A 20,182-nucleotide genomic window follows, 5' to 3' on the forward strand; every position below is an offset into this window, starting at 1 on the left:
AGTTATTTGAATAGTTACTTTGAATTTTTTCTCGTTCTGAACTTAATAGGTCCTTGATGTTTCCTTTATTTCATCGATAAAAGACTATTCATGAGCTCGACTTGTAATCTGACGGGTCGCGGGTTCGAACCGAACATGCTCGACCATTCAGCCGTGGGGCGTTATAATGTTACGGTAAAATGTTGGTTAAAGAGTACCTCCTTAGTGGTGTTGACTAGCTGCCTTTCCTTTAGTCTATTACTGCTAAATTTGGGACGGCTAGCGCAGATAGCCCTCGTATAGCTATGCGCGAAATTCAAACCAAACACACTTTGTATTCACAATTTTTTTTTTATTGAATTTGAAAGAAAAAATTCTTTCTTGTAACTCAACTCCTCAATAAAACTGTTAAATATTGTGAACTTCAAATATAGGGCTCAGCCAGATCAGTATAGTTGGTTGAAGAATTAGACCACAAAAACTAATTAGCAACGGAATATTATTTATTAAGAGTCGAAACGCAATGAAACTGAAACTACTTTTCTGTATTTTGTGTTGACTCTTTAAATTGCCTTTTATATGTGAAAACTAAAACTTAAGCAAGCCTAATATTTTATAAAGTAATCATCTTAAATAGGGACGTAAACCTCGATATTATGCCTTTTAATATGTACATTTGTCGTGCGAGACGTTATCTGTATCTGATGTATTTAGAATGCTGTATTTTAATGTTTTAATTTCGCGCAAAGCTACACGAGGGTATCTGTTCTAGCCATCCCTAATTTAGCAGTGATAGACTAGAGGGAAGGCAGCTAGTTATCACCACCCACTACCAACCCTTGGACTAATCTTTTACCAACGAATAGTGGGATTGACTGTATCATTATAACGCCCCCACGGCTGAAAGGACGGGCAAATTAGGTGGAACGGGGATTCGAACCCGAGACCCTCAGATTGCGAGTCGAGTGTATTTTAATACTAGAAATAAATGACTTTATAACATCAAATTGTTGTTTTCCCTTAACTGGACACTCAACGTTTCGCTTTAAGCTCCTTCAGAAGCGTTTCACCAAAACTTTTAGTGGAACGCTCCTGTAGAAGCGGTAAAGCGAAACGTTGAGTGTACAATTAAAGGGCAACAATTTGGTGTTATCAGGTCGTATATTTGTAGTATTAAAATATATTCTATACACGAATATGCACTAGAGAAATTAAATAATGATAATGCAATATTATTTCTTTCTCTCTTCTGTGAGGTAATTTACCTTTATGTGTGTATATCTTCGGTGTAAACGAGTTTTTTTGCTTTTAACTTTAAATTCAGGCAGGGATCACATCCGGGTATCAAGAGAAACCGTGTCTAGACCCGACAGATGAGTTTTGTCCTGAATCCGCTCCAAATAAGCGCTCACAACAGGTAGGAAATGCTCTTTCAAAATATCTGTGAAACTTCGTAGTATTTCAAAAGGCTTTTCGGCATGTAAACCGTAACTTTTGTAGTATTTCAAAAAGCCTTTGGCAAATAAAATGTAACTTTTAGTAGTATGCCATTTTCTATACCAGAAGTTCCACTTGGTTTATTAAATTTCATCACAGGATACTTTTGTTTATTAAAAACTTGTTTGGAATTAGTTATTAAGTTGTTTTATTAAGGCTATGTATAAGACATTAAGTGTATGTTCGCAATTTAAGCTGAATTATATATCTAAAATTTATTATATGTTGCATAATTTGGGGTCCTTCCATATCTGTTTCCCGGGGGGGATCTTAAATCGACTTGTTATATTACAAACAATAACTTCAATATATATATGGACAAGTTGGCTGAGAAATATGCCCCCCCCCCCCGTGGCACAGCGGTAAGTCTGCGGATTTATAACGCTAGAAACCAGGTTTCGAACCCATGGTGGGCAAAGTGCAGTTAATCCCCCATTATGTAGCTAACTTTGTGCTTGACTATAAACAAACAATAAATGTACATGAAAGTTTATAAGCTCCCCTTTCTGTTATTAAATATATATATATATATATATATAAATTTATGAAATGTACATGACAGTTTACAAATATGCACCTTGTTTTATTAAATATATATCTAAATTCATGAAATGTACATAAGAGTTTACAAATATGCTCTTTGTGTTATTAAGCTACATGTTTATTTTCTACAGCCCTTTTATAAATTATCATATCGATTTATAAATCTTTAAGGTGATTTAATAAAATGAAGGGGAGGGTAATAAATTGTCATTTACGTTTAATAATGCAACAAGTACCTTTCTTACCCAACTTATCAATTTATACATAATAGTAGACCTGGTGGATAGAACGCTGAACGTGCAAATTGCGGGATGCGGATTCGAATCTCGTCACCGAAAATGCTTGCCCTTTTTATGCCGTGAAAGCGTTATAATGTGATAGTTAATCCCATTTTTTGTTAAGCATTTCATACGAAAACTGAGACAAGCCTAATATTTCAGAAAGTAATAATAATTAATTGAGATGTAAGCCGCAGATAATGGGAATAGTGGGATAAAGAGTTGGTAGTGGGTGATGTTGATTAGCAGCCTTCCCTCTAGTCTGTCATTTCTTAGTTAGGGACGGCTAACGCAGATAACCGTCGAGAAGCTTTGCGCAAAATTTAACGAACAAACAAATAGTAGCGACATTTATAAACTAAGTATGCAATATATAATATATAAACTGCACCTAGTTATGCCTAAATTGAAAAGTTAAGCACACAGTTAAGCCTAAATTGAAAAATTAAAACTGCACACAGTTAAGCCTAAATTGAAAAATTAAAACTGCACACAGTTAAGCCTAAATTGAAAAGTTAAAACGCCACACAGTTAAGCCTAAATTGGAAAGTTAAAATTTGGCGCCTCGTAAGTATTTGTCTTTGAGTTTATGATGTTATCTGTGGGCAAAATTTGCACCATGTCCCATAAAACTGGGTTTTAAACATTTTTACACACATTTATAAATTATCTCTTTTTAAATACCCACATTTGTAATTCTCCCCCTAATTCACGCACCTGAAAGAAAATCTCACTCAGTTAACGCATGTGCAAGACTTCCCTAATTCATACATAAGGCCTAACATGGCCTGGTGGTTAGAGTATTCAACTTAAAGTCGCAAGGTTCGAATCCCGTCACCGAACATTCACACCCCTTCAACAGTGAGGGCTTTATAATCTGACAGTGAACTCCACTTTTCGTTGGTAAAAAGAGTGACCCAAGCGTTTTCAGTGGGTGGTGTCGACTTTTTGACTTCCCTCTAGTTCAGGTATTCTCAAACTGTGGTTCTCGTACCACTGGTGTTAGGTGTAGCTAATGTCGGTGGTACACGACACAATTGATATAAAAAAATCATAAAATCTTTAATAAGCTTTATCTGAACTTTCCACTTTCATATAGTCTTATAATCTCACCCTCTACCTGCATAGACTCGCCAGTATTTTCTTCCCTTAAAATTGACAAAAATGGTACCACATATTTTTCAATCGTGACAGAAAAACAATCGCATCCTTCGCATTAGTGGGTAAGTATTTAAAATGTGAATTTTTGTTACTAGGTTTTTTTATCTTTAAAAAAAATTAGGCTTGGGTTTGTAATTAAAAAAAACAAACAAAAAGTGGTACGCGAGACTGAAACGTTTGAGAACCACTGGACTAGTTTATTACTCCTAAATTAGGGGCGGCTAGTGCAGATGGTAGCCCTCCAGTAGCTTTACGTGAAATTCCATAAACAAACAAAACATAAATTTCATACTTTTGTAATTATTCTCCTAATTCACACATTCTTAGATGTATTGTGAAATACACGTATTTGTAAAGCTTATTTTTATTGTTAAAGTTCATTCAGTTTCGTGTCTACGTGGGTTTTGCTTAGAAACGATATGACCTAATTTGCTTTCATTTCGTGATGATCTTCTGTGTTACTTGTGAGTTGTATTATAAATCAGTATGCCGTTATTCATGTGACAAGAATGGTTAAACTGAAATAACTAAACCACGTCATACACTAGAATTTGAGGTCAGTGCTATTATAGGAGTAGACACTGGAGGGAATAATGTAGAAGCGAAACACCAAAGGCCATATAATCCACCCTTATTATGCATTGCCTTCTGACTCGTTAAGTGACCACACATCGAGCAGTAGTAATGCTGGTCAGTATTAATGGAGGTCGCTGTACTCTACACTGAAAATGGCTACAATTTAACCAACAATTCTCGTTAATTATGAACATATATCATTGAATTATTATGCTTAGAAACAAATATGCTACGCAGGTACCTTTATAATTCATGATATCCTGGTTTATTAATAGATAGTGAAAAAACGGTTTTATAAGATGCGAAAATGGGGTAAATTTAGGGTATCTGCGGTTTGAAGAAGTGTTTTTATTAATTTTCTTTTGTATATAATTTTCCAGATACATTGTTTAATTAATATGTTAGTAAATATACATTTGTTGTTGTAAATCTACAGTCTTCCTGAAGCTGCCAAATATTTTTTCATTCTAATTTCATCACAATCGTATGGTGGACATAAGAAAATACAATAAAATATTTTAAAGTCAAGAATTGTTTGTTTTTGTATTTCGCGCAAAACTACACGAAGGCTATCTGCGCTAGCCTTCTCTAATTTAGCAGTGTAAGACTAGAGGGAAAGCAGCTGGTCATCACCACCCACCGCCAACTCTTGGGCTACTCTTTTACCAACTAATAGTGGGATTGACTCTCACATTATAATGCCTCCACGGCTGAAAAGGCGAGCATGTTTGGTGTGACGGGGATTCGAACCCGCGACCCGCAGATTGCAAAAGTCCAGAACCAAAAGGCTTAAAACAGACAAGAAGTAAAGTTGAGAAAAGGAGTAGTCCACCCTAAAAAATATAAAACATGTAATTAAATATGAAATCAATGACGCCTGGGAATACAAATAATCGTTTTGTATGTGTGTGTTGTTTCATTAATGGTTGTCCAAGCTATACACGTGTGTCAGTTATCTTTCTCTTACTTTAAAATACTGTAACAGTAGGTATTGTGCTGTAACAATATAATATATTCTATTGTAGTTGAGAATATTGTAGCAATAATATGAATTCCGTTGTAGTTGAGAGTACTTTAACAATATGAATTCCGCTGTAGTTGAGAGTACTGTAACAATATGTATTTGGTGCAGTTGAGAGTACTGTAGCAACATGTGTTTGTTGTAGTTGAAATACTGCAGCAATAGCAATATGTATTTTGTTGTAGTTGAGAGTACTGTAGCAACATGTATTTTGTTGTAGTTGAAATACTGCAGCAATAGCAATATGTATTTTGTTGTAGTTGAGAGTACTGCAGCGATATCAACATGTATTTTGTTGTAGTTGAAATACTGCAGCAATAGCAATATGTATTTTGTTCTAGTTGAGAGTACTGCAGCGATAGCAACATGTATTTTGTTGTAGTTTAAATACTGTAGCAATAGCAATATGTATTTTGTTATAGTTGAGAGTACTGCAGCGATAGCAACATGTATTTTGTTGTAGTTTAAATACTGTAGCAATAGCAATATGTATTTTGTTATAGTTGAGAGTACTGCAGCAATATGTACTTTGTTGTAGTTGAGAGTACTGCAGCGATATATGCTTTGTTGTAGTTTAGACTACTGTAGCAATGTGTACTTTGTTGTAGTTTAGACTACTGTAGCAATGTGTACTTTGTTGTAGTTTAGACTACTGTAGCAATGTGTACTTTGCTGTAGTTTAGAGTACTGTAGTAATATGTATCGTGTTGTAGTTATAGTATTGTAGCAATATGTATACTATTGTAGTTATAGTATTGTAGCAGTATGTATTCTGTTGCAGGCTCCAGATATCGGCACAGAACTAACTGGCGGATGTTACGGGTTTGCAACAAAGTATATGCACTGGCCAGAGGATCTTCTTGTCGGCGGAGTCTTGAAAAACAAAAGTGGTTATATAGTAAAGTAGGTTCGACCTTCACTTGTATTCTACGTGAACTTTATTTACTTTTCTCTCTAATGAGTGTAAAATGAGCTCTAACGTAATGTTTCAATATGCGGGAAAGCTTCATTTTAGTAGATTTGTTTTGATATTTGTCTCAGCACTAAGTTATGAAACTATATTTTTAGTTCGACACAACCAATTATGTATGTTTCATTTCGAAATACTATTTATTGGTTATAGGAATATTTGAAATCTTAACACCTTTCGTACATAGTATGTTTTATTCTTTCCCTAGAGCGGAAGCTTTGCAGTCAGTAGTACAGCTAATGGGAGAGAAGGAAATGTACGAATTCTGGAAAGGACATTACAAAGTTCACAACCTTGGATGGGATGAAGGAAAGGCCAAACTGATATTAGAAACTTGGCAGAGAAAATTTACAGAGGTAAAAAATAACATAATACGTATTAAATAGATTCATATTTTAAACTTATTGTCGTTATTTAAGCTTCACTGTAATAGTTACAACTTTGTTTATTAGAAGTATACGGTACAGTAGTTCACAGTTTTTCATATAAATCTTTAAAATTTTAAGGTATCATTATTTATCGTATTATTTTTTTTCCAACGCTTATCTTATAGGAATCCGGTAAGTTGTCCTCTTACTAAAATACCAGTGTATCTATATTTAAGTCAAAAGCAGATACTAATTTAAATAGTACTATACTTTCAAGTGTTTCGTTCTTTACAAAGAAAGTAATAAACAACAAAGTCGTACTTTCGTCAAAGTTTTTCTTTTACAACAAATTATAAACATTAGAATCTTAGTTGTACTCTATGTATAAAGTTTGATATCTTATGCTGGTTCCATTAGGAGGTGCTAATGCTCACGAAGACGACCAACCAGAGCAAACATTACAACATGAATGCATTTTCTACAACGTCTTTGGCTGATATTCTTAAAAATTTCTCAGAAATGAGTGTCACCCGCGTGGCTTTGGGATACATCCTAATGGTAACCATTTTATTTCATGTTTTTTTAGCGATAAGAACTCGTAATATTTTGTGAATAATTTTACTCTATTACACAGCAGCATAGGATAATTTGGTATGACCAAATATTAAAAGATTTTCTGAACCTTTGAATGAGGACCATCGAAATTCAAATGTTGCATTTTGATTGAAGATATTATTTAAGTATGGGCTTGGCATGGCCTGGTGGTTAGGACGCTCAACTCGCAGTCTGAGGGTCGCGAGTTCGAATCCCCGTCGTCGAACATGCTTGTTCTCTATGGTTGCCGACTGAGCCGAGCGTAAAGAAAATTTTTGTCATCTAGAAATTACCGGCTGACCCCAACCTAGTTGGGATTAAGGTCGCTACGGAGATGAAGAAGAGTTGATTGGAGGTATAATGGCAGAATATGTTTTAAAAAAGTATAAAGATGAAAAACATTACCAGAGTTGAATAAAAAAGACAGAGTCGCCTCTTAATTACGGTTTTCTTCCATAGTTGGTTTACGCCTGTGCGTCGTTATTGAGGTGGACGGACGCTGTCAATTCTCAGAGTGGAATTGGACTTGCTGGAGTTCTGTTGGTGGCGTTATCCGTCGCAGCGGGACTTGGACTCTGTGCAATTCTAGGCATTGTGTTCAATGCTTCCACTACCCAGGTAAGCAGTTATTGTCAAGTAAAATAGTGTATTTTAAGTAATTAAAAAATCATTCCCTTCCGATATATATATCAGTTTCAACTTTTTCTTTCATATTCTTCTTACAACGTATATGTCAGCTTTTTAAAATACGTGCTAAGATCACGTACATTTAGTTCATGCATCTTTAAGTTTGTTTGTTTTGTTTTTAAGCGCAAAGCTACACTATGGACTGCCCGTGTTGTGCCAACCACGGGTATCGAAACCCGGTTTTTAGGTTTATAAGCCACTGGGGGGGATATATTCAAGTATGTTGTTTCTTAAGATCGGGTTTTTAATCTGATTTCATATTAACTTAACATTTATTAAATGACTTACCATAAAAGTTACAAATGTTTCTGGCAGCCATTACCGGATTATACAGGTATACGTAAAAAAGGAATGAAACTATATCTATCTCTGAGCTGTAAACAGCACTTTTATTGACACACTCAAAATAGCACAGTTACTTAAAGGGTTAACTAATTAGTTTGAAGTTAAGCACAAAGCTACACAATGGGCTACCTGTGCTTTGGCCACTACTGGTATCGAAACTCGGTTTCTAGCGGTATAAAGGAAGGAGCGGTTTACTACTAAGGAAAAGGCAGTGAATGGTTCGTTGTGTGTATTATGACTTGCTGTGTAAGTGTTAGAAGAGTAGACCTTTTGGCATCCAAAGGCTGTAGGGTGGATATGTTTTGCTTATCACTAACTTTATATAAAGCTGTTACTGCTAAAAATGATTCTTATATACATTAGGTATTACCTGTTGCTATTCTGTGTGCGAAAAACAATAAAAAACTCACAACTTAAAACCCGCTGAGAGAGATACAGCTTCCGAGTTTGGCAGCTTCTCTGCACGTGATCAGCAAATGGGAGGATACACCTGTTACTTTGTTATGGTCGCAATGGCTTCACTATTAATGCTAAGCGCTTTGTTAGGAAAACGTACTGACTGTTTTACTTTTGGATTCACTGATAGAAAGACGCGGGGAGGGTAGGATTGTTTGAATTTATGGGCTATCTGTGCTCTGCCCACCACGGGTATCGAAACCCGATTCCTAGCGCTGTAAGACCGCAGACATACCGCTGTGCCATGGGGGGCGGAGGTTAGGAATAAATAGTTATAATTCAACATACACCTGTGCAACAATCTCCATTTTTCAATATTTATCCATGTTAATTTGATTTTTGAAATTCTCTCACAGTTTTGAGCAAAAACGTCTTGAAATACTACATATAGATTCTTGTCCCCATTGAATATAAATTTTGAAATCTGAGGGGTCAAATGGGGTTTGGGGCTATCAAAACTGAATCCTGGATTTAGATAAAGGTCGGCATGTAAGCTTTAGTTCAAAATTAGAATTTACGTTTATATTTTCGAAATTTTCATACTGGGGCTCCTGATGAAGAGATCAAGGGTATAGTAGGGTCCGCAGGATTGGCTGCATGGATATATTTTTGAAATTGGCCCGGCATGACCAAGTGAATAGGGCGGTTGACTCGCAATCCGAGGGTCGCGGGTTTGAATTCCAGTCCCACCAAACATGCTCGCCCTTTCAGCTGTGGGGACGTTATAATGTGACGGTCAATCCCACTAGTCGTTGGTAGAAGAGTACCCCAAGAATTGGCGGTGGGTGGTGATGACTAGCTGCCTTACACTGCTAAATTAGGGACGGCTAGCGCAGATAGCCCTCGTGTAGTTTTGCGCGAAATTGAAAAACAAACATTTTGCTACAGTTTGTTGAAAGATTAAATTTTTTGTATTTTTTCCTCTATGTAACCCAACCAAGACTAGTTGTAATGAAATTCAGAACGTTCTGTTAGAATGATATTTGTAATTCGTTTCTTATAAGTTTCAAAATAAAACTCGCAATACATGGGCATGTTGGAAATTCATACTGATTTATTGGCGTAGAGCTTTTGTTCAAATTACTGAATGAAAAAAAAAAGTGAGGTAGGTAATATAGTGAAATCAACGCTTATTTTATAAAAGTGAGGTAGGTAATATAGTGAAATCAACGCTTATTTTATAAAAGTGAGGTAGGTAATATAGTGAAATCAACGCTTATTTTATAAAAGTGAGGTAGGTAATATAGTGAAATCAACGCTTATTTTATAAGATATCGTATAACGTTTAGTGTGTGCAGAATGAATTAGCCAATATTTTGGTAGCAATTTGTAAATAACAGGAAGTTCCCTTACCTTCCAACAGCGTATTAAGAACATTACATGTTAATGCTTGACGTTTGCTTGTATGATATATTAATAAGAACTGAAGAAGTAGGAGTGGTAAACCATGAACATTACATGTTAATGTTTGGTGTTTGTTTGTATGATATACAAATGTGTGATATGTTAATAAGAACTGAAGAAGTAGGAGCTGTAAACCATCAGGGTATACAAATTAGAATACCGAAAAAAACCTTTTCAGGACAAGGAAGTCAGCTTAATTCTCAAAGCTATAAATTGTTACTGTAATATAATACGCTGGTTTTTTGTTGATTTACTAATGTCTATCCACACCTTCTTTTTACTTTTTTCCCCATTCGCGGGAACTTCTCAACTTTTATGGGGGGGGGGGGTACAGCTGTGATTAATAACCCGCCTGTTCAGTGAGCAAGACGCGGGTTATCTTGGAACACGACATGACGTCATAAGTGATTGATGCCCTGCACTCGAACAACGATCGCCGAGGTTTGAGTTTGTTAATGAGTTGTATTCTCGCTGCTTTGACGATATTGTTCGAACATAATTTCATTATAGGATACGATTTTTAAAAACATTTCTTAAAGAAAACAATGTGAAAAAGAACTAGTATCCTCGGGAAAAGAGGCGAAACTTTGCGAAAGGAACTGAGAATGGTGACCTCAGTTTATAAAATCCGTACTATGTAAGTAAAATAGGTCGAGGTCTCTTCTGTTTTTTTACCACACGTTTAATAAATCAGCTGCTTTGCAAGTGGTTAGTTTCATTTAAGCAGAATGGTTGCTTACATAGGTACGTCTGCCCCCCCTCCCGATTTTGACCGGTAGTGAAGAGTCCCTTTGAATGGGGAGTAGAGACTTGTGTATAACTATCATGAAAAGTCGCTATTTCGGTTATGAATTCAAAGGTGACGGTTAAAATATCAAATAAGATGCTCTCCGATCGCCCCCCCCCCCCCACACACACACACAAAATATGTTCCGACGCTTTTGTTTGCTTGCCTTTTACTGGATTTTTCGTAAAAGTCGCGTAATATATTAAATATAGAACTTATAACACGGGAAAATTACTTTAAGTACAGAAATGGAAAAGTGTTTTAGTAAAGTTTATATTTGTTTTCTAACCTTCTGGGCGTGACAGCGGTGGTAATTACGTAAAACTTAACGTTCGCTCCAAACATCAGTTCTCTTTGTAAAGCTGGCATTGAGCCACAGACGTGGAGAACACCCAGTTGGATAAGGAAACACGAGAAACCGACTTTCGAAGAGTGCCACTTCACCATAGGCGACAGCGGTCAAGTACTCGGGAGACTGCTACGTGTGGTGCTTCACGTCTACCACTTTGAATATTCATCGAACGAAAAGAATCTTGTGGCGCCTACAGTCACGAGCTTGTGATGGGCTTCATAAATTTATCCCCAGAGTTACAATTGGTGTATTGCAAGTGTTAGCATATCCAAGAAAAGATGCTAAGCCTCGTACGTAATTACAAATTAATAAAGCTACCAGCACTTGGCTGAGGCCTCATCGGCAGAACTAGTATGATACGATGATACTAGTGGGGTTATAGTGAACAACATGGGGAACAACAGTGTAATTGAAATCGATAGTTTTGAAATTTTATAAATGAAAAGGGTAAAAATCGTCAGCCGAGAAGAGTAAGTAAGCTACCAGGAACTAAGCTTCGACGTTGTTTTTTCGAGATTGTTCTCCATTCCCAGTGCCATTAGAAACGTGACCTCCTTTAGTACAGAAACTATTTTAATCAAGTAGCTCAAGAAACGTTAGTGCAGTTTTTTTTTTCCCTTTTAACACCCATATTGTCACACACAAATTATCATCCAATGAAATGTTATTAATTAATGAAGCATCAGATATTGGCCCGTTTGCTGAATGGTAGAACACTTGTAATTATATATTAATCACACTTAATGCTAAGTGTGAAACTGAAACTAGAGCGTCCTTAAGTGCTCATCATTAATGGTATTGAATAAAGTTAAAATACAAGGAACGTTGTATGTTATTTCAGAAATGTATTCCTAGTTTAGGAACACAGATGATGCTGAAGTAAGCTCCCCAAGTGCAATCTATAGATGTTCCTCTTTACATCATTGTAACATCTCACTGCTGAATAGCTTAGTTTTTTTTGTGGATGTTATATTTTCAAATATAAGTATGGAGAAGATATAGTATAACATAATAATTAGAGAGAAAAATGGGTTAATATTTGAGGATCAGAAAATACTTGTTTTCTTAACAGACTGTAACTAAACACAATACTGGAAACGTTCTTTATGCATATACTTCTAAAGGTTTTGACATGCTAAAGCATAATGGTTGATTGCTCATATTGTAAATTATTCTGACTTCTCATAAGGAAATGTGACAGGTCCTGACCAGTGGTTGACACAGATTTACACAGTCTTGGAAAAGGTGACAGGTTCTGACTGATAGTTAACACAGATTTACACAGTCTTAGAAAAGGTGACAGGTTCTGACTGATGGTTGACACAATTTTAAAAAGAATGCCAGGTCCTGACTTCTGATTAACAGTTTTACACAGTCTTGGAAAAGGTGACAGGTTCTGTATGCTGGTTGAAATATTTTTAGAAGAAAGAGTGACATGCCCTGACTTCTGATTGACAGTTTTTATACAACCTTTGAATGCTCAATAGTTCTTACCTCTAACTTTTGAATAGGCTTAATGAATATTAGTTGAAATGCCAGTTTAGTTAAAAACATATATTTAAATAATATGGCTATGTTAAGTCATTCTACACATAACATGGTTATATATTAAAACAGTAATTTATAAAAATAGAATTTTTTTTATTAAAATACATTGCAAATATTTAATATTTTTCTTTTCTATTACATTGAAATTTATTTCGTATAATACATACAAGTGCACGTGTAAAATTGCCGTTAGGCCTAAATGCATTGAAATACAGTTAATGCACTTGATCTGTCTATGCTTCTTATAAGAAAGGTAATAAAAAAAAAACTTTCCATTTTCATTTACACAGATTTTATCTACCTTTCTTTGGAAAGACTCAAATTTTGGTTATAATGGTCACAAACTGAATTGTGTTTTTTATTGTTTCATTACATCTACTTTACTTTTTTACAGATTGTACCCTTCTTAGCCTTGGGCCTTGGAGTAGATGGCATATTTTTATTGGCTCACACTTATGCAGAGAATTGTCATTCTGATATACCTTTTGAGGTAAGTCAAAGCTTTAAGCTTTTTAATTGAAATTTGTGTAACTTTAGGTTGAATCCATAAATATTAAAGGAGACAAGGCATAGCATTATTGAATCATATATGTGTATGTCTTACTTGTCTAAGACACCAAGTCACTTTCGAGGAATAGAAAAATAAATATACACTCAGAAACTTCCTTGCGAGGGAGTATTTTCATACTGATGGGTTTGGGACTCCATGCTGATGCCTGATTTGACTGTGTATTCTGATGGCCTAGAAGATTCAGGTTTTCCTTACAATATTAGTGAATATATGCTTGTCAAATCAGTTTTTTGTATTCTTCCTTTCTGGATGTTTGTTTTACTACATTATCGTAAATAATGGTCCAACAATTCTTGCTTTATGTTAGATGTTTCAAAGGGAACAGGTCATGTTGCCACTCCTTTTTATCAAGTGACTTTTTGTTCATTCCTATTTTCTCCAAGGAGTTGAAAAAATAAATTTTTATATATGTTAATTTCACTTGTGTGTGTGACTTATTATTGTTGTGTTGCTTGCTACTTTTAAAGTCTACTAGCCTGTTACTTGCTAGTTTTGATACTTACTAGCCTATTACTTGCTAGTTTTGATACTTACTAGCCTATTACTTGCTAGTTTTGATACTTACTAGCCTATTACTTGCTAGTTTTGATACTTACTAGCCTATTACTTGCTAGTTTGATATTTACTAGCCTACTACTTGCTAGTTTGATATTTACTAGCCTACTACTTGCTAGTTTTGATATTTACTAGCCTCTTATGTGCTAGTTTTGATATTTACTAGCCTATTAAGTGCTAGTTTTAATATTTACTAGCCTCTTATGTGCTAGTTTTGATATTTACTAGCCTATTAAGTGCTAGTTTTAATATTTACTAGCCTATTACTTGCTAGTTTTGATACTTACTAGCCTATTACTTGCTAGTTTTGATACTTACTAGCCTATTACTTGCTAGTTTTGGGAAGTTTACTTGCACTTTAATAAACGTGACTGATTTGTTTCATACTTCTACTATTTTGTAGTTTAACTATGTATGTATATATATATTCGTTAAAAGTGTACGAGTGTTATTTGTAAAAGTTAGTTGGTTTGTTACTTGCTACAACCAAAACTTTATTAGTCTGTCTGTTACTCTCCGACTTTATTGTTTTTCATGTTATTTGTTACATTTACTGATGTTACATGTTACTTGGAAAGTATGTTGGTCTGTCTGTTACTTGTGCATTGAAAGTTTCGTCTGTTTTGTTGTTTCTCCATGCTTAAAAACCCTTTGCTACTTACAGATAAATAATATTTCACAAAACAGATTATTGAAATGTTCAGCGTTTTATTAGAAGCAATCATTGTCGGGAATTCGGATCAAGGAAAATCCATTTATTTTATTGTTTATTTTAATAATTTATGCTTATTGAAGACAATCGGTCGTTCCGATTTATTGTTTCAACTTTCTGTTGTTATTTGGAAGTTTTTAACTCTAGTTAGTCGCCATAGCAACAGCTACACGCGTCACGTACGTAAAGCTGGCTATCATACCTTTCTCGTGATAGATTCTGGAATTTTAATACCACTTGAGGTATGTATATATATAAAAAAAAAGAGGGGGTGGTGGTGGTGAAGAATGTTATCAGTTTCTTTACCTTACATACTGCCTTAAACAATGTCTAAGATATCCTCCGATTCCTGTGTCGGAGGGTGTGTGTTGAAACGTTATTTTTTGTGTACAATGATGTGAAGGAGGGGTTCATTTATCGTCCAGTCTTGTACTACCCAGAACAGTGGTATATGATGGAATCTCAGGAAATTCAAGGCGGTTTTGGTTGATTGAATTGTTACTAATTTTACTTGTAGCTGAAGAAACTTGTATTTTATCTAATGTTTTGGAATCTTTAACTCTGTGCTTTCTTGGTCGAGTTAAAATCAGGCCTCTGTCTACCAGCCAGCAAGTCGCGTGGCTAGAGCTGTCAGAAAAGCACTTTGCTAGGTCTACACGGACACTTTAGTTTGCAATATTTCTAATATTTTTGAGGACCATCTGTTTTTGCGGTGTTTTTATACATCAGATTTCGCACTTATTTAGGCATTGCCCGTGTTTTGACGTTAGGAGGAAAGATTGAATGACTAATGCTTGATAAAAACACATAAAAAAATCAAATACAGTCACTTTTGTTTCCAACACTCTCAGTTACTTCTCGATGAATTACTCCGATTAAATCTTCAGTCTTTGGACTAAGAAAAATGTCCCTGTTAACAGCCTGTCTGATTTTTACCCTCCCCTGTCTACGTCCAAAACGGGAGTTATAAACCACTCTGCACCCTCGATGTTTATCTTTGAAGTATCCCATCTTTCTATTCATTTCTGTTTGAGAGGGGTGGAAAGGAACCTCTGGGAGGGATGTACTTTAAGTTGAATTTAGTGCTTCCGGTTAAGTTTTAGAAGCTTGGACAGTATTATGTAGGATTGAAATATGGATAAAAACAAACTATGGTTTGTGTGGCTCAATATTAACAACGTCCCCTCGTGATATAAAGTTGTAACACTTGAGGTTTAAAACTTCCTAATTCATACTATTTATTGCAAAAGCTATTGAACAGCATATTTACATAATAGTTCCATTTCATTAACCATATAAGCTAGCGGTTAGGGCACTCGACTCGATATCTGCGGGTTCGAATCCTTTCAGCCGTGGGGGCGTTATAATGAGACGGTCAACCTTACTGTTCGTTGGTAAAAGAGTAGCCCAAGAGTTGGCGGTGGGTGATGTTAACTAACAGTCTTCCCTCTGGTTCATCACAACTGAATTATGGACGGCTAACACATATGACCTTGGAGTAGCTTTGCGCGAAATTCAAAACAATCGAACAAACTTATTAAAATTTCAGATAAAACGATCGTGACATCATTTTGAGTTAACACGAAAACAATTCGGAGATACTGAGATACCTGACGGTTTCTATTTACGAAACAAGGGTGTTCTTTTAAATTAAGGATATCTGACTCATGAATTTGGGAAACAAGTACAAAACAAAGGTACACTGCAATCTTCTGTGTCACTGAACCGAAACAACACCATTAAGGTCTTAATACAACAACATAAAAAAAAACCTGACTTTAGAAAGTTTTCTCTTTAGCATAATAAATCTCAATCTAACGTCAGTAACCCATAATTTTAGCACTTTTTGTCATTATATGAATCTGAAAGTCATATCCACACCAAAATCCATTGTAGGAGTTATAACCATTCAAGTCAACTAGTTGAAAATTGTGTATTTTATCACAGGAAGTTTCCTTGCGGAATTAAAAAGAAAATTTATTCTGAGATCTGTATATTTTATTACTTAATTGAAGTAAAAAAAATTACAAAATTACTTAATATCTTTATCAAAGAAAATTGCAAGACATTTCTATTGTATGTTTTAGTAATGAACATTTCATACGGTAGGTGTCACTGTAAGAAGTTTCTGTGTGGTCGTTCTTTTTTAGCGAGTACACTTTTTTGAATTCGGCATCACAGAGTCATGTCAAATGAAACGTAATTAAGGCTTTGAATGCTGTTCGTGATAGATGCTAATGACAGAGCACTTTTTGTTACCTAGTATAGTTCAAATATTGTCATGAGTCACATACTGTATCCACTAGACTCGCAGAATATCATTTCTCTTTATTAAATACGTGTGGTCTTTCTACGTCGTGGAAGTGGAATTGTTAGCTGCACACGAAGTCCCGGCTTTTAAAAAGCAATTTTATTTGTCCTGTACGCATGTTTAATTTCGTCGACCATGTTTTGAACCTTTCTGTTTTTTTATTTCTTTATTGAATGCTGTACATTCAGAAGCATAACACTGCCATTTCGGATTGGGTCACGTGTGGAGTTATTGCTCTTAAAACAATATTTCATGTTACCTTCTGGTTACATAGAAATGCTAGCAAGTTACATTATTAAAAAGTGTATCTATGAACATACATACGAAAACCTTGATGCATATAACAAATCGCTAAAGTTAACTAGGTCATTAGTATATTAGTATTAAGTGTAATATAAAATAACTACCAGCTAGCGTGACGAAGTAGTAGTAGAGGATCCGAGGATGAAGTCCTCACCCAAGTTATTAAACGTCATTCAGTTAGGCCTATTTTATGGCACAGTCCACAATGAGCTAATGAAATAATTAGGACAGAGCCGGCTAAAAAATAAGCTTAGCTACATTGCGCTATAAAAATCTGCAATCAAGACTACTAGATTTAAGCCTAAATCGTTAACTCACAACAAGAAGGTAGGCCTACCAGTCCAACGTCGTATCGCTTTAGGCTTAAAATATTCAATCAAACTAGAAAGAGCTTTGCCCTGCTTAGAATGAAGGTAAATATATAATAACAACAGTGCAAGTGCACACAACGCATGCTAAGGAGCTGAGCTAGGAATTGTGGGAATTTCAGCATTTTGTTAAGGTTTCGACTTTCTTTTTTGAAAATGAATGTCAAGTAGCCACTGCCACAACATTTTTATTTGATATGTAGAATTCAATCGTTATAAGATACATAAATTAATTGCGGTGAATTTGAAAATAAAAATTCTTCGTAAGACCTCGGGAATCTGGAAATTGCGCCGAACAGAAATCCAAGATGGCGTACAAAACGTGATAGTATGTTCAGTTATCATCTGATTATTTTTCACTTAAGTTTGGCAGTAAGGTATGGCTAGAGGGAATATCAACATGAAATTAGTTTTACACAAAAATCTGTAAAGATCCGGATAAAAAGGTTATAATAAGCCTAAAAGAGCTTTTATATTTAGCTTGCTGGAACCTGCTATATTCTAAAATTTATTTATAGTAGCATACAAATGGCATGTTAGATTAATCGACGGATCTTTTAGTATTCTCTAGCTGATGAAACCTTTATAGAAAACGAAACTCGATGGTCATGGACTGTAGACGGTTGCAAACAAAAGTTAAGTGGTAATATGCTTACATGTTTGATTGGAATCAGGCGTGACATAGTGGTTTGCTTGCCGGACTGTGAATCCGAGGGATCACGGTTTGTGTGCAGTTGCTACAAATCGCGCTTTGCACTATGGGGCCGTGCTGAAATCTCACTATTCAATATTAGAGTAATCCAAAAATTGGAGATGGGTGTTGTTAACTAGATGCTTTCCCTCTACTTGATTAACTTGAGATTAGATACGACTAGCAAAGATGGCTTTTCAGGAATATTCGAAACAAACAGATCATTCGAATTTTTACAGAGACACATCAGTTATTATTTTCTTAATGTACAACAGATGTGCTCTTAGCTTAAAAGTTTATTTATCCATAACCTAACCTCTATTGTATTTAAAATAAAGAATGATAATTATAATTTCCAGGACCAGACAGGAGAGTGCTTAAAGAGAAGCGGCGTCAGTGTGCTTATCACTTCCTTCAGCAACATGTGTGCCTTCTTTGCTGCTGCCATCATCCCAATTCCAGCCTTACGGGCCTTTGTTCTTCAAGCAGCAATCTTAGTCATCTTTAATCTGGCCGCCATGTTGTTGGTCTTCCCGGCAATCGTCAGTTTAGATCTCCGGCGACAAAAAGCAAAAAAAATAGATGTTTTCTGCTGTTTCAGTGGGTATGTTACATTTTTATTTTTTTAATGTTTTGTTATTCGATTGGGAATGTTTTAATACATTACATAAGCTAATATGTGCGCGCGTTTTTAATTTAAAGCTCAAAATAAACTGTCAATTTCTAACCCAGGGGTACCCAAGTGTCGCCGATTTGCAGCATGGAAGAAGGTAGGAGTAAACTACAGAACAGCACGAGATTAGGATCTACGTCATCATTATGTAACCTTGTCTCGTCCAAAGAAATTCCTAAACGGCAGGCCGTCACTCGAGCACTTCCTCCTGATCGTAATCACGTGGTTACAGTGCTAGCGCCCCCTCCTGGAACTGAAAAAACTCAGTGTTGGACAGAAAACAACAATAACACAGGTATTTAAAATAAGAAAAACGTGACTTTATCTCAAACGAAGCTCGTGTACAAAAAAGAAAAAAAAAAATTGCAATTTTTAAAAGACATTGATAACTACATTTGGCCATAGACTTCTTTAGGGTGTGATAAAAACAAACAGTGTTAATTGTTTCTTAATTATAAAAAAATCGAAACGGAAAATTTGTTAGAACGAACAATAGTCTTAACTGAACTTAATTTACTGTAGTTTTATTGTTATGTTGCCAGACTGTTAAACAGAAAACCTCTGAACCAGAACATTGCATATTTCAACTGAACTTAATTTACCGTATTTTTATTATGTTACCACTGTTGAACAGAGAACCTCTCAACCAGAACATTACCTGTTTCAACTGAACTTAGTTTCACTGTAGTGTTATCTGTTTATATTTTCAGACTGTTCAACAGAAAACCTGTCAACCATCAACTCTACGTCAACAAAAGAGCTGATCCAAGATAAGCAGAAGAGTTGGAGGCAGAAGTGTTTGGAGACTTGCGTTAACACACAACAGCTGTGTTTCGGGTGGTCACTGACGAGGATTGCTACGCACCATTATGCTCCATTTCTTCAAAAAACATCTGTGAAGGTTTGTATTTGCTCGTAAAGTTCTAGAAGCGTTCAATAAATCTTAAAAAATATTATTTTAATGCCGTCTAGTGGAGCTTCACTAGACTTTAATTTTGGATTGAATTTTGCTACGCTTACTTGTGACATTAAAGAGAAGACAGAACGAGAGGATTAACTGGATTGAATTTTGCTACGCTTACTTGTGACATTAAAGAGTAGATAGAACGAGAGAATTAACTGGATTGAATTTTGCTACGCTTACTTGTGACATTAAAGAGTAGATAGAACGAGAGAATTAACTGGATTGAATTTTGCTACGCTTACTTGTGACATTAAAGATAAGATAGAACGAGAGAATTAACTGGATTGAATTTTGCTACGCTTACTTGTGACATTAAAGATAAGATAGAACGAGAGAATTAACTGGATTGAATTTTGCTACGCTTACTTGTGACATTAAAGAGTAGATAGAACGAGAGGATTAACTGGATTGAATTTTGCTACGCTTACTTGTGACAATAAAGAGTAGATAGAACGAGAGGATTACGTG

General features: G+C 35.4%; 1 protein-coding gene across 2 annotated transcripts in view; it reads left to right on the forward strand.

The window, feature by feature from the left end:
* The window catches only part of LOC106464550 (protein patched-like), a 99,772-nt gene that overhangs the window by 62,816 nt on the left and 16,774 nt on the right, over positions 1–20,182 (forward strand). For both annotated transcript variants that reach the window (XM_022392285.1, XM_013924695.2), the window contains exons 8-16: positions 1,304–1,396; positions 5,837–5,958; positions 6,234–6,381; positions 6,811–6,951; positions 7,447–7,605; positions 12,961–13,056; positions 18,437–18,681; positions 18,810–19,045; positions 19,461–19,651. In XM_022392285.1, coding sequence (XP_022247993.1) covers positions 1,304–1,396; positions 5,837–5,958; positions 6,234–6,381; positions 6,811–6,951; positions 7,447–7,605; positions 12,961–13,056; positions 18,437–18,681; positions 18,810–19,045; positions 19,461–19,651 — 1,431 coding nt within the window. The remainder of the gene's footprint in view (positions 1–1,303; positions 1,397–5,836; positions 5,959–6,233; positions 6,382–6,810; positions 6,952–7,446; positions 7,606–12,960; positions 13,057–18,436; positions 18,682–18,809; positions 19,046–19,460; positions 19,652–20,182) is intronic.

The sequence above is a fragment of the Limulus polyphemus genome, unplaced genomic scaffold (assembly GCF_000517525.1).
Source record: "Limulus polyphemus unplaced genomic scaffold, Limulus_polyphemus-2.1.2 Scaffold1685, whole genome shotgun sequence".
Classification (NCBI taxonomy): Eukaryota; Metazoa; Arthropoda; class Merostomata; order Xiphosura; family Limulidae; genus Limulus; species Limulus polyphemus.